This window comes from Thamnophis sirtalis, unplaced genomic scaffold, assembly GCF_051295495.1.
Source record: "Thamnophis sirtalis isolate CommonGarterSnake01/CBP01778 unplaced genomic scaffold, rThaSir2_p1.2 scaffold_6, whole genome shotgun sequence".
Classification (NCBI taxonomy): domain Eukaryota; kingdom Metazoa; phylum Chordata; class Lepidosauria; order Squamata; family Natricidae; genus Thamnophis; species Thamnophis sirtalis.
The window spans coordinates 69,257,693-69,271,801 of NW_028261386.1; the positions used below are offsets into that span (position 1 = coordinate 69,257,693).

Consider the following 14,109-nt stretch of genomic DNA (forward strand, 5'->3'; position numbering starts at 1 on the left):
GAGTTCACTAAAGAGTGTTCCTGTATAGCTACCTTTGTTTAAATTGTTGTTGTGGACGGTGTGTGCTAGATAAACCATTTATCTGGATTCAAGAAGCTTTGCTAACACATTGCCTGAACATTAAAGAAGTACAAGGGGAGAAGATTCTTTAATGCCAAGACTCCTGTAATTATTATGCAACTGTTAACTGCAGAGGAAGAAGTAGTTTGATTTTGTAAATCAAATGAGTCCTTACTTGTATTTTTATATTTTAAAAATTATATTCGCAGAGAGAAACCCTGAGATCAGATCTCATTGTGTGCTCTGTGGCTGCTGTGTTATCCTTTGCAGTCAGTGCCAGTACCGTTTTCTTGTCATTAGGGGTTAGTATTACCATTTCTTTCCTTCTGTGTTGTTATTTTTTAAGACAATATGTCTATTATTCAGAGCAATTAGATACTGTTTCATATTGCTTTAAAAGTCAGAAGAGGAGAAGAAATATTTGCTTGTAAGAGGCAGTGGGTAATGAGGTTTCATATTGTTTCACACATTAAGAGTCTAGTTACAAATATATAGCAATTATAGCATAATGACACTAAGAGATTTTGTGGCAGCAGTAACAAATCTTTTGGCACAACATGGCTGGGGTAATGTTATGTTTAGGAATATGTACGAACATTCTGGATGTTGAGGAAAATGGTCAACTATGAGACATTCAGAGCTGCCCTACTTTCCTCCATTGAAATGGAAAGTAAGTTTGGCAGGGGGGAAAAACAACTTTTAAAGAAGAAGGCTAAGAGTGAGGACTGAGTGAAACAGGATCCAAGGGGAAAAAAAGTAGGTCACCTCTGCAGTTTTTATATTTGGAACGTTTTGAATTCAAAATGCTGGTTTCAAGTTTGCAACATTTGGTTTCATGTGCATCACAACCCATCTCACTCATCCTGGAAATGTTTGAGGCTCAAAATGGAACGTGTCAGACTCTAAACAGACCTATTTTGGGGCTCAAGACGCATCTTGAATGGTCTAAAATAGCTTAGTTTTGGATGTGAGCCTGTTTCAAGTAGAAATCTGCTGTTATTTGAATTGAAATTGTTTTATATATCACCTGTTATATCTACATTCCTTCACTGCCAATCATTTTCTGACTTATTTTCCCTGTCATTACACCTTTAATGCCACCCACTGTCTGCCACCTCACTCTTTCCGTTTCATTCCTTCTAACTACCACCTGTTTTCTCCTTACCATTAATCATCCCTTTCCTTTTCTTTCTCATTGTCAGCCGAAAAGAACATGGGGGCTGAGGTAGGGCAACAGCCCCTCACATCCTATGTTAAAATGTAAGGTATTTGCCTAGGTTAGCAACCTGTTACTTCATGTTTTGCAAATACCCAACCAGTGAAGGCACTCAGTGTCCCTCGTATTAATTTATAGCTCTCATTGTTCATATGCTTCAAGGCAGTGCAGGTAGCCCTAGACTTACAAATGAAAGTTACGATGGATCCCCCAAAGCTACTTGAGACTCACTTTCAAAGTTCCCACATTCCCCCCTCCCTTGTGGGGGGGGGAGTCCTCTGTGACTGCATTTTGGGCATTCAGAAATTGGCCCACATTTATGCCTGTAGCACCCTATAGTCACGTGATCACAATTAATTATTGTTTTGCTGGAAATGGGCATTTACTTTGTTTCCAGCAAAAAAAAAGTCCCATAATGAACAAGGGTGGCTCAGTGGCTAAGACTCTGAGCTTGTCGATCAGAAAGGTCGGCAGTTTGGCAGTTCGAATCCCTAATGCCGCGCAATGGAGTGAGCTCCCATTAGTTGTCCCAGCTTCTGCCAACCTAGCAGTTCGAAAGCATGTAAAAATGCAAGTAGAAAAATAGGAACCACCTTTGGTGGGAAGGTAACAGTGTTCCATGCGCCTTCGGCATTTAGTCATGCCGGCCACATGACCATGGAGACATCTTTGGACAGCACTGGCTCTTTGGTTTTGAAATGGAGATGAGCACTGCCCCCTAGAGTCGGGAACGACTAGCACATATGTGCAAGGGGAACCTTTACCTTTACCTAATGAACATATGGGTTTGCTTAATGATTGTCACGTCCACTTAATGACCTCCACAAAAAGAAGTTCATAAAATAGGGTCAGTTACATGATGACTTGCTTTACAATTTTTATGACTGCAGTTGCCAGGCTCAGTTACAATCATAAGTCAAAGACTATCTGTATCTGACTGGTCACTGACAGGCTAAGGAAGTATACTATACTTTACAGTGATCTGTGCCTGACTGCCAGCTCATCTGACAAAGTACACATACCAAATGCAGCTGGTCTTTGTTCATCATTTCAGTGATAAACCCAGAGGGACCTGGGACCATATCTGGTGTTCTGTCCCTAGTAGCATAGCTGGCATTTATGATAGTCTCATGAAAGAAGCAAACTTCAGTCTGAAGATTATAAAGCTGCCTTGTTTCCATAAACCATAGTTTAAGAATTTGGGTATAAAAGTGAACTGGAGATACTTAAAAATTGAAGTGAACATTTTTTCAATCACTGCAGGGATGAACTTTTTGAAATAAAATAAGCCAGATGTCAAGAAATTGGTTTTGGAAATGTATGACCTACCTTTTCTTTTTTTGAAAAGGTAATATTTTTTACTAATCAAAAGATGCAGCAATATGTGTTATTACAGCAGATCACAATAATGTATTGTTTATATTATAGTAGTCAATTCATTGGTGAACCAATGACTATTGACAAGTGGATAATATAAGGTAGATTTTTTTCTTTCCCTTCTTCTCTTCTCCCTTGCATTTTGTATTGTTTAAAGTGTCTTTAAACATTACGATTCTACAGTAAAAATAAAGACATTAAAAAAAATATTTTTAAAAGATTAATTTAGCCTCCCCAAATCTGATTCCCCAATATATATTTAGGATTATTCTTGCTTCTGTCAAGGACGAGAGAGAGAGGGGGGGAGGGAGGGAGGGAGGGCGGGAGAGAGAGAGAGAGAGAGAGAGAGAGAGAGAGAGAGAGAGAGAGAGAGAGAGAGAGAGAGAGAGAGAGAGAGAGAGAGAGAATCAACATGACAGGCAGCTCCACCTATTATATACAAGATATGGAACCTCACCTACAAATTCATTTATGATATCAGATAACTTTGGCGTGTTCACCAATATGTATTTGTCCTACTTTTCTACATTTATTACAGTTTTAATAAATTAAAGGATATACATTTTCCTCATCTTTGTGTTTTGCACAATTTGAGCTCCTCCTTTTGCATTCCCACTAGCATTCCACACGAAACATTTCCTGCATTTTATCCCTCAGCAAAATTATGTCTTTTGGCTGTGAACAAACAAACGTCTTGCAAAACTAGAATATTTCTTTCTTCTGCTTTTTCCCCCTTGAACTACAGTATTAGAAAATAAAACATTTTATAGCAATAGCAATAGCAGTGGACTTATATACCACTTCATAGGGCTTTCAGCCCTCTCTAAGCGGTTTACAGAGAGTCAGCATATTGCCCCCAACAATCTGGGTCCTCATTTTACCCACCTCGGAAGGATGGAAGGCTGAGTCAACCCTGAGCCGGTGAGATTTGAACCGCTGAACTGCTGATCTAGCAGTAGCCTGCAGTGCTGCATTTAACCACTGTGCCATTTTGTTCATTTTATTGAACAAAAATAAAGCCCTTCCTTTCCTTCTCAGTTACTTTTTCAATTACATATTTTTTGGGGAAATGGCATTTTTAACTGACTGTTTTTTTTTAATCAAGATTCGATTTTAAATTAAAAATGGTTTAAGTATATGACGTGATATAGGGTTCATTTTGCTTCCTTTTAATCCAGGAATTACTCGGCCTGGTGCTTTTCATTTTTGCGTGGACTGTGGGATTCATAACACACTATGTACTTCCTCAACTTCGCAAACATCATCCATGGATGTGGATATCTCACCCTATCCTTAAAAATAAGGAATATCGGCAGAGAGAAGTAAGAGGTATGTAGAGTCACCATAATACAAATGTATAAATGACACTATTTATTATGCTTTACATTAAAGTTAATATGGTATTTTTGCACATTATTGTGAATCATGAAGTAAAGAGGAGGTTACAGATAGAAATAGAAATCACTGTGTCAAAGTAAATAAATGGATGCAGGGGTTATAATGCAGCAAAAATAAAAGTACTCGTTATACAACATTTCTTCCCAGCCAATTCCATCTGAACCTGGGGTTGTAGGTCTTAGAATTTCCAGCCAACATGGATTCAGCCTAATTGACTAGGCATTCTAGAAATTAAAATCCCAACTCATTTAGAAGGACTTGGGGTAAGGGGAGCCTTCCCAAGAAACATCAGACTGTGAGAGAATAGGACTACCTAGTTGCACTGCAAAAATCTGGGAAATATGAGATTATAGCAAAAAAATGGAGAAAACTAATCCTTTCTTGCTGTTCTCATATTCTAGACCCTTTTGGATTTTTGCTACTTAAACATGCTAGCTATGCTTAGTGGTAATGCTATTCATTAAACATGAAATTCAGTTAACTGAACATTCAAAAATGCATCACAAATACCATTGACTGATGCTAATGGTTAATATGGGTTGCTGCCAGGGTCCTAGGCATCAACCAAGCACCTTGTTAAGATGTATGATGCTCTGAGTAGCAGAGTTTTTTACAGTTCCACTGGTGTTATTGCAGGAAGCTGCAATTTATTGATTTTTTAAATAAAATTCTTGGACATGATACCAAGTGTCGTAATGACAATGGGAATCACTGTTGTTATTGTTGTATACTTTAGTCATTAAACATGAAACTCAGCCAACTGAACATTCAAAAATGCATTACAAATACTAGAGATTGGTGCTAATGGTTGATACTGTTTGCTGCCAGCGTCCTAGGTATCAGCCAAGTGCCTTCTTAAAATATAAGATGTTCCGAGTAGCACAGTTTTTTTGCAGTTTTGCTGGTGTTATTGCAGGAAGCTGCAATTTGTCGAGATATCTTGTAAAATTCTTGCACATGGTTCCAAGTGCCCCAATGACAATGGGTATCACTGTGTTGTTGTTGTTGTTGTTGTTGTTGTTGTTGTTGTTGTTATTTTCTTTGTAGCTTAGTGTTCAGGATGAATACTATATTTATAAACTTTTATTCAATAAAAATCAATTAGCCTTCCTTAACTTGGTGTTTCCCAGATATGTTGGATTTTCATTCCCATAACCTTGAGCCAGTAAATACTATGCCGACTGAGAAATTTATTAGGTTGAGATCTAACATACTTTGAAGATAGCCGGTGGAGGCAACCTTAGTATCAATGTAACACAATGTCCCATGTAACTGGGTTAAGGATATTTATCATTATAAATACAATACATTGATATATAATATTTGGAGAAATTAACTTTGTAATCAACTGGAAGTCAAAATAGGAAATAATACTAATAATACTTAAATGCTTGATAATTGTCTAAATTAGTCCTTGTATAATATTATGGATTGATATAATTTTATGAAACTGTAACTCAGTTTTGGCAAGTCCTCTTTTTTGCTTTAACAAAATACAGGTTTAAACTTTGTAATAAGATTATAATTTTTGATGACCACTTAACCCTTAAAAGGAAATAGCACTCTTTATTATTAATATTTTATTTTATTTATTATTCTTCCCAAATGATAAGCATGAGATTGGAATTGCAACAGCTGCTGAATTGAGAAGTAGGGAGGGCTGTAAATTGATTTGATTTGATTGATTGATTTAATAAATTTATAGGCCGCCCAATCCCGAAGGACTCCGTGTGGCTTACAGAAAATAAATTTTGAGAAGTGAAGTGTTAAAAACAAACGAAGGAAAACAGATTAAAAGAACATCATGCACCCAGTCTAATCGGGGCTGGACCTAGCTGGAATAGCCAGGTTTTAATAGCCTTTCGGAAGGCCATGAGAGTGGGTAGGGTCCGGATCTCTGGGGGTAGTTCATTCCATAGGGTCGGAGCGGCTACAGAGAAGGCCCTCCCCCGGGGAGCTGCCAGCCGACATTGCCTGGCTGACGGCACCTGGAGAAGGCCCACCCTGTGTGATCTTATCGGCCGTTGGGAGGTATGCGGCAGAAGACGGTCTCGCAGATATCCGGGTCCTAGGCCATGTAGGGCTTTAAAGGTAACCAGCACCTTGACTCGCGCTTGGAGACCGATAGGGAGTCAGTGCAGCTCGCGGAGGATAGGTGTAATGTGGGTGTATCTTGGTACACCCAGTATCGCTCACGCAGCTGCATTCTGGATTAATTGTAGTCTCCGAACACTTTTCAGGGGCAGCCCCATGTAGAGCACATTACAGTAGTCAAGTCTTGAGGTGACGAGGGCATGAGTGACCGTTTGAAGTGCCTCCCGATCCAAATAGGACCGCAACTGGTGCACCAGGCAAACCTGGGGAAAGCCCCCCCCCTGGTCACAGCCGACAGGTGATGTTCTAACGTCAGCTGCGGATCCAGGAGGACCCCCAAGTTGTGGACCCTCTCTGAGGGGTGTAAATTTTCACCACCCAGGTTTAGGGACAGACTATCTGGGCTGTCCTTAGGGGCAACATCCACAGCCACTCGGTCTTGTCAGGATTGAGTGCGAGTTTGTTCACTCCCATCCAGACCCTAACAGTTTCCAGGCACTGGCACATCACTTCCACCGCTACGCTGAGCTGGCATGGGGCGGAGAGATACAACTGTGTATCATCCACATATTGATGGTATTTAATCCTCTGCCGACGAATGATCTCACGCTTCATGTAGATATTAAATAGGAGGGGGGACTAAATATCTTTAAAATTACAGTTGTTGTTCTAGTTCTGTAAATCTATCAGCTAGAAGCTACCTGACTTTTCATTAGCTGACTGTCTTCAGGGGCTTTAAACTCACTTCAATTTAGAATATTCCTGACAAGTTTTTATGAGTCTACATTTTAATGACTCTCTTTGTATGTTTTTGACATGTTAGGGGATAAAGATGTCAGAAAACGGGATGTTTCCATTATCTCAGTCTTTCTCAAAATCAAGTTGACAACTGATTTTGTGTAGGGGGGAAAATACAATATCCTAATGAGAATCTTTATAAGAGATCAAAAATTAACTTCCAAACAATATCATGAATATAGAGCATACCTAGGAAATTCACATAAGGATTAATAATAACAATAACAACAAACAAACAACAATGATAATAAATCAAATATTCTGTTTTTAATGTATTACAAATATATACATTACAAGATATTTCAAATTAAAACTAATGTCTCCAAGTCAGTTTCAATTCTTTTGACTTCATGAATATATTAATGTGGTTTTCTTACCAACAGTGCAAAAGTGATTTGCCATTACCACCTTCTGGAGTCTTTTTCCCACTTTCTAGTCCAGACTAAAGTTTAGGATTCTCCAATCCAATTACTGAAGAGATTCGGTCTTGCTTAATTTTCTGAGTACTCAAAATCAGTTCAGTACTTCAGTCCTGCTAAACATTTCAAGATAGGGTGAGGAATTCATATATAAGCAATAAATAAAAATAGGAGACAAGAGAGAAAAAACATTCATACAGTATATCACAGTTCTGAACAAAAGTCATTTCTGAACTGATGGCTTTCATTTAATAAACTGTAGCTCTTAAAATATTGTGTTTCCTTTGTGCTTGCAAATTCCATGCTGCAGTGTATTGTTTGGATACTATCCATTTACAAGTCTACAGTATTTTGTGTCTTCCAATAGCAAGTGATCTCTTTTTTATGGTGTCCTTTTAGCTGTTTGAGGGACGCGGTGGCTCAGTGGTTAAGACGCTGAGCTTGTCGATCAGAAAGGTCGACAGTTCAGTGGTTCAAATTCTTCCTAGTGCTGCGTAATGGAGTGAGCTCCCGTTACTTGTCCCAGCTTCTGCCAACCTAGCAGTTGGAAAACATGTAAAAATGCAAGTAGAAAAATAGGAACCATCTTTGGTGGGAAGGTAACAGCGTTCCGTGTGCCTTCAGCGTTTAGTCATACCGGCCACATGACCACAGAGTGCTGGCTCTTCGGTTTTGAAACAGAGATGAGCACCGCCCCCTAGAGTTGGGAACCACTAGCACATATGTGTGAGGGAAACTTTTGCCTTTACCTTTTAGCTGTTTAAACTCTCACTTTATAGAACACCTATATGCTACTTGTTCAGGGTTACTCATATTTGTGGGCAGTCTTTAATGGACATCTCAGTATTCAGATGATCAGAACCAGTCTGAAATGTTTAAGGGGGATTTTAGTTCATGTTTCATATTTTTCAGGAAGAACAATATCCTCATTATTAGAAAATATTGAATACTAACATGATTTCAAATGAATGAATAATGTGTTTAAAGCTATTAATCCCTAATAGCGTATATGAAAGTTAGCTGCTATTCATTATTGGTATTAGTCATGATTTCCTTTTTTTTAAAAAAATTCAGCTGCTGCTCACTTAATGTGGTTTGAGAGACTGTATGTGTGGCTTCAGTGTTTTGAAAAGTACATCTTGTATCCTGCAATAATACTGAACTCCCTCACCAATGATGCTTTTCTAATCAGCAAAAACAAGAGGATAACCTCACAGTAAGTTGCATATTATATTTCAAAATGCATTATCTGTAGAATTGTAGCTCTCCTCATATCCCATCAACACTGATTGAAACTGGTGTTGGAAGAAGGGGAAGAACCAGTGTAACATTGTGCTCTACTCCGAGCCCCCTGAGTTGGTCCAGTAGGATATAATGAACAATGGTATCAAAAGCCATCGAGAGTTCAAGAATAAGAATGGGCACACCACTTCTGTCCTGCCAGAAGTCATCCACAAATGAGATCAGTCTTGTCTCAGTCCCATCCCAGGCCTGTAATATAACTGAAGGGAGTCTAGATAACCTGCTTCCTCCAGGGTCATCTGCAGTGCAACCAACTTCTCAACCTTTTTTTTTTTAAGGAAAGATTGAAAGCAGGATGAAACATCTCCATATAATTGGATCTAGCAAACCACTCACTCTCTCAAAGAATTTTCTACCTTTACAATCCTGCCTAAATGATGGACTGACTTGAAGTTCATTGATTCACCAGAAAGAAATTACAGACATGCTTACTGTAGATGCATTAGATGTAATGCTTAGATCAGTGGGTCCCAACATGGGGACCGCGCCCCACAGGGGGGGCAATTTGATTTTTAATGGGGACAATTTGAACCTTGTTTAAACCAAGTTAATGGCCTTTTAGGCTTCCTTCGTGTGAGTAGAGTTCACTTTTTGAGTAAAGTAAGAATTATATGTCACCGGGGGGGGGGGGGGGTTGTCAGGATTTTAGAGATGCTTAGGTGGGGCATGGCCAAAAAAAGCACTCTGCAGACCTCCCAAAAATAGCCTGGTTTTTTTGCGAAAAATGGGCCCATTTTTTGTCAAAAAAAGGGGCATTACATAGCCTTTAGGAGGCTTATAGAGTGCTCCTGGGGGCTGAGGGGGCAAAAATGACCAAAGCCCATCCATTTTTTGCTCATTTTTACCCTCCCTAGCCCCCAGAAGCACTCTGGAAGTCTCCTAAAGGCTATGCATGGCGATTGTTGTGAAGGGAGAGGGGTTTCAGGAGGCCAAAACATCTGTATTCAGTGTATAAGATGCACCCAGATTTTCACCCTTTTTTTTTGAGGGACAAAGGTGCATCATATACTCAGAAAAATACAATAGATACTAAACAAGTTCTAGAAATTGTGACTTGTTGGACTTATCTAACTCTTCACAGTCCAACTTAGTTAGAAAACTATGAGAGAGGAACCTAAGGATTAACATATGGGGCTATGAGACTACAATAGACTTGGAAATTTACAAGCTGTGCAAGTTTGTTGTGACAATTTTTAACTCAACCAACTGCTGAAACCAAAGGTGACATCTCCCTTGGCACTTGGTGCTCAAATATACAGAACACCACTGTTTTATGGTCTCCTTGTGAGTAGCTGGCATTCAGACCACTCCTGGGTGATCTCCCATTCTGTCCTGTAGAGAATTTCTGAAGGACTGGTCTACTGGCTGCTGTTTTCTTCTTCTCAGCAGTTGTTGCCTCTGGTCATTTGTAAGATGTCTTCAGTCAGCCGTGACTCACACCAGAAGCATATCTGTTTTTGGCAAAAACACATCTAGGATCAAAGTCTTGTAAGAGCATGGACATATTATTCATGCAAAATATATTATCTTGTTTTAATTCTGTTTGTTGTTTTAATTTATCTGGGAAATACTGACACAGTTCTTACCAAGTTGTGTGAGCAGGAATCCCATCATATTTTTCTCTGAAGTATTGTGCTTATGTCATATAAATTTAGCAAGAGGAATCTCCAAATGTGCTTGTGAATTAAGATAAATGCCATCCTTTCATCTTTAAGCCTTTCCCTTCTTTTTTAGATTTTGCTTCTTTACAACTTGATATCACATGGCTACCTTTAAAGTTCTGCTTACCCATCATGTTCTGTTACCACTTTATTACAAAAGAGTAACATAAGCCTTACTCCTAATGTTATTGTGCACTAAATATTAGACAGTTGTTATATAATTTAAAATAAACAGTTAAAGCTTGCCTTCAGTTTAAAAACAAGACTATGTGCATTTTATACTAACAGACAGAAATAAGCATTCTGGGAGGAACATAGATTTTCTTTCTTTATTTTCTAATATTGTAATATTAACAGCACCAGATTTATAGATCGCCCTCATTTAGCAGCTGCCTTGTGTAGCAAACATTCACACTTACTTCAGTGATTAAAAAAAGTAACTTTGCAACCAATTACAGGTCTGAAAAGCAAAAGAAAGCTGAAGTAAGATCATAAGCACAGCTGTGGCTTATGTGGCTGCTTTACTTAATGACTGAGATTGCTGTTCCCAAGTGTGGTCACTAAATAAGGGCTACCTGTATCACACTTAAGAGCAACAGCATAAATTCCCTAAATCAAGACAAGTGTTCTCAATTAGAAAAGCTTCCAAAAGTCATATTTTAGTGACTGGGATAGGCAAACACAGTTTTAAAGGATAAATAAATCAAATGAAATTAAGTGTTTTTTATCAGAGCAACCTGGTCTACCCAAATATGGGACCGAGCTTCCATTTTCGCCTTTCAGCCTCAATCCAGGAGCCTTTGCAGGCAGTCGCTTTCGGGACAAACTATTTATATTTATATTTACCGACAAAGAAATAAAGGGAGACTAATATCGATCTATTTCAAGCTATTTAGCTCTAATCAGCTAGCCATACCCTTCTGGGATTTGAACCTGAGCTGCTTGCATACTAAGTGGATATATTAACCTCTGTCATTGGTACAGCCAACAAAGCAAGGAGAACCTGTGGCTTAGAAGTTAATACATCTACCGAATATGCAAGTAGCCCAGGTTCAAATCTCAGAAGGGTATGGCTAGCTGACAAAAACTAAATAGATCTATACTATTCTCCTTTTAATTCTATAAATTTAACACAAACCAAATGGAAGCAGGCCTAATGTCTATAATGCATCTATTTTAATTTATTTTAATTTTCTTTTACTTCGCAGCTGTGATATCTTTCTAATTACAATTGCGGGAATGAAGCTACTGCGGTGTTCATTTTGCAATCCCATTCACCAGTTTGTTACATTAAGCTTCACGTTCATCTTCTTCAAGTTTGATTGCAAAGGTTTCTCCGACAACTTCTTATTCAATTTCTTCATTATGTCAATTGTATTTAATAAGGTAAGTGATGACTTTCAAAATGTCATTGTCCTTTCAAACGTAAATGTTTTGTTTGTTTGTTTGTTTGTTTGTTTGTTTGCTTGTTTCACTTGTATGCCACCCTATTCCTGAGGGACTCAGGGCGGCTAACAAACCAAAATGAGGGGGTGAATATAAACAACAAACGAGAAAAAACGAGACAAAAGACAAGTTAAAAGATAAACAACAGTCGCAACAAATTCGAGTGGGGCTGGGAACTCATCAGCCCCAGGCCTGCCGAAATAGCCAGGTTTTAATAGCTTTGCGGAAAGCCTAAAGGATGGTGAGGGTCCGGATCTCCATGGGGAGATCGTTCCAAAGGGCCGGGGCAGCCACAGAGAAGGCCCTCCCCCGAGTGGTCAACAGTCGACATTGGCTAGCGGATGGTATTCGGAGGAGGCCCAATGTGTGGGATCTAATTGGTCGTAGGGAGGTAATTGGCAGGAGGCGGTCTCTCAAGTACCCAGGTCCAATACCATGTAGGGCTTTAAAAGTAACAACTAGCACCTTGAAGCACGTCCAGAGCCCAACAGGCAACCAGGAGGATAGGTGTAACGTGGGTGTACCGAGGCGCACCCACAATCGCTCGCACGGCTGCATTCTGGATAAGCTGAAGTCTCCGGACGCTCTTCAAGGGCTGCCCCATGTAGAGCGCGTTACAGTAGTCCAGTCTTGAGGTCACAAGGGCGTGAGTGACTGTTCTGAGGGCCTCCCGGTTCAGGTAGGGATGCAATTGGTGTACCAGGTGAACCTGGGCAAATGTCCCCCTGGTCACAGCCGACAGATGGTGTTCTAGAGTCAGCTGTGGGTCCAGGAGGACTCCCAAATTGCGAACCCTGTCTGAGGGCCGTATAATTTCACCCCCCAGCCTGAGAGATGGAATACAAGGCCAATCTTTGGGAGGGAAAAACACAAGCCACTCGGTCTTGTCGGGATTGAATGCAAGCTTGTTCACACCCATCCAGACCCCGACAGCCTCCAGGCACTGGTACATCACTTCAACCACTTCACTGAGTTGGCACGGGGCGGACAGATACAGCTGAGTATCTGGTATTTTATCCCGTGCCGTCGTATGATCTCACCCAGCGGCTTCATGTAGATATTAAATAGGAGGGGGGACAGGACCGAACCCTGCGGCACCCCATAGTTGAGGGGCCTAGGGGTCGATCTCTGCCCTCTGACCAACACCGACTGCGACCTGTCCGAGAGGTAGGAGGAGAACCACCGAAGGACGGTGCCTCCCACTCCCACCTCCCGTAACCGCCACAGAAGGATACCATGGTCGATGGTATCTAAGGCCACTGAGAGGTCAAGGAGCACTAGGATAGAGGCGTGGCCCCTATCCCTGGCTCTCCAGAGATCATCGATCAGTGCGACCAAAGCAGTTTCCATGCTGTAGCCAGGCCTGAATCCTGACTGAAAGGAATCCAGATAATCGGTTTCATCCAAGGACCGCTGGAGTTGAAAGGCCACCACTTTCTCAACAACCTTCCCAACGAAGGGGAGGTTGGAAACTGGACAATAGTTATTTAAGATGGCTGGATCTAAGGATGGCTTCTTCAGGAGGGATCTCACCACCGCCGCCTTTAGGAGAGGCGGAAAGTATCCCTCCCGAAGAGAGGTAGCGACTATCGCCTGGATCCAGCCGCGTGTCACCTCCCTGCTGTTCGCGACCAGCCAGGAGGGGCACGGGTCTAGTACGTCTTGGGTTGACTTAATCTTTTTTTTTCTTTCCAAACAAACAAAATGCTGAATTGTTGCAATGCTGTTTATGGTAGTATTATCTAAGTTTTGATCTCATATTTATATTTAAATAGAAATTAAACTAAACTAAACCCTGCTGATAAAGATCAAACAGAAGTATCCTACTGTATCCTACCAAAACTTAAGAAAGAAATTATTTTAATGTGAAATGTCTTTGAAATGTCTTGTTGACTTCTGTGTTGACACAATGCTGTCAAACTCACAACAGTCGAGCAGCTTTGAAAAGGGGAATTATTAATAAATTGGAACCCAGCTTGCTGAGTCACACATGAAGGAGCTGCCTACTTGAATATTTATTTAACTTTTAGATACTTCTGGGCTTTTTAAAAAAAAAATCAAAAGGCTCCTCTGGGAAATTATTCAAATATATAATCAGCTTTAACATAAATTATTAATTTTTCATTCCTTGTGACCGGTTTCACCTTCACTTCCTTGGTTTTCAGCTCATTAGGCTTTGTTAGGCATATTACAAAGGGCATTTGCTGGAGCACAGAAAGATGAGTGAAACACCCTCCCCAAAACATGTATGTATCATGCACAGTTACTTCAAAGCTGTCTGCAAGGAATATAAATCCTTCCATTCCCCACTATCCTGTCAGAGCTGAAGAAGCTTCTT

General features: G+C 40.2%; 1 protein-coding gene across 2 annotated transcripts in view; it reads left to right on the forward strand.

Annotated features, from left to right (window-relative positions):
• Nucleotides 1–14,109, forward strand: part of PCNX2 (pecanex 2) — a 93,435-nt gene that overhangs the window by 32,817 nt on the left and 46,509 nt on the right. The window contains exons 18-21 of one of the 2 annotated variants that reach the window (XM_087718087.1): nt 270–362; nt 3,832–3,982; nt 8,437–8,578; nt 11,534–11,711. In XM_087718087.1, the coding sequence (XP_087574213.1) occupies nt 270–362; nt 3,832–3,982; nt 8,437–8,578; nt 11,534–11,711 (564 nt within the window). The remainder of the gene's footprint in view (nt 1–269; nt 363–3,831; nt 3,983–8,436; nt 8,579–11,533; nt 11,712–14,109) is intronic. The other variant, XM_087718088.1, reaches the window with a different exon arrangement.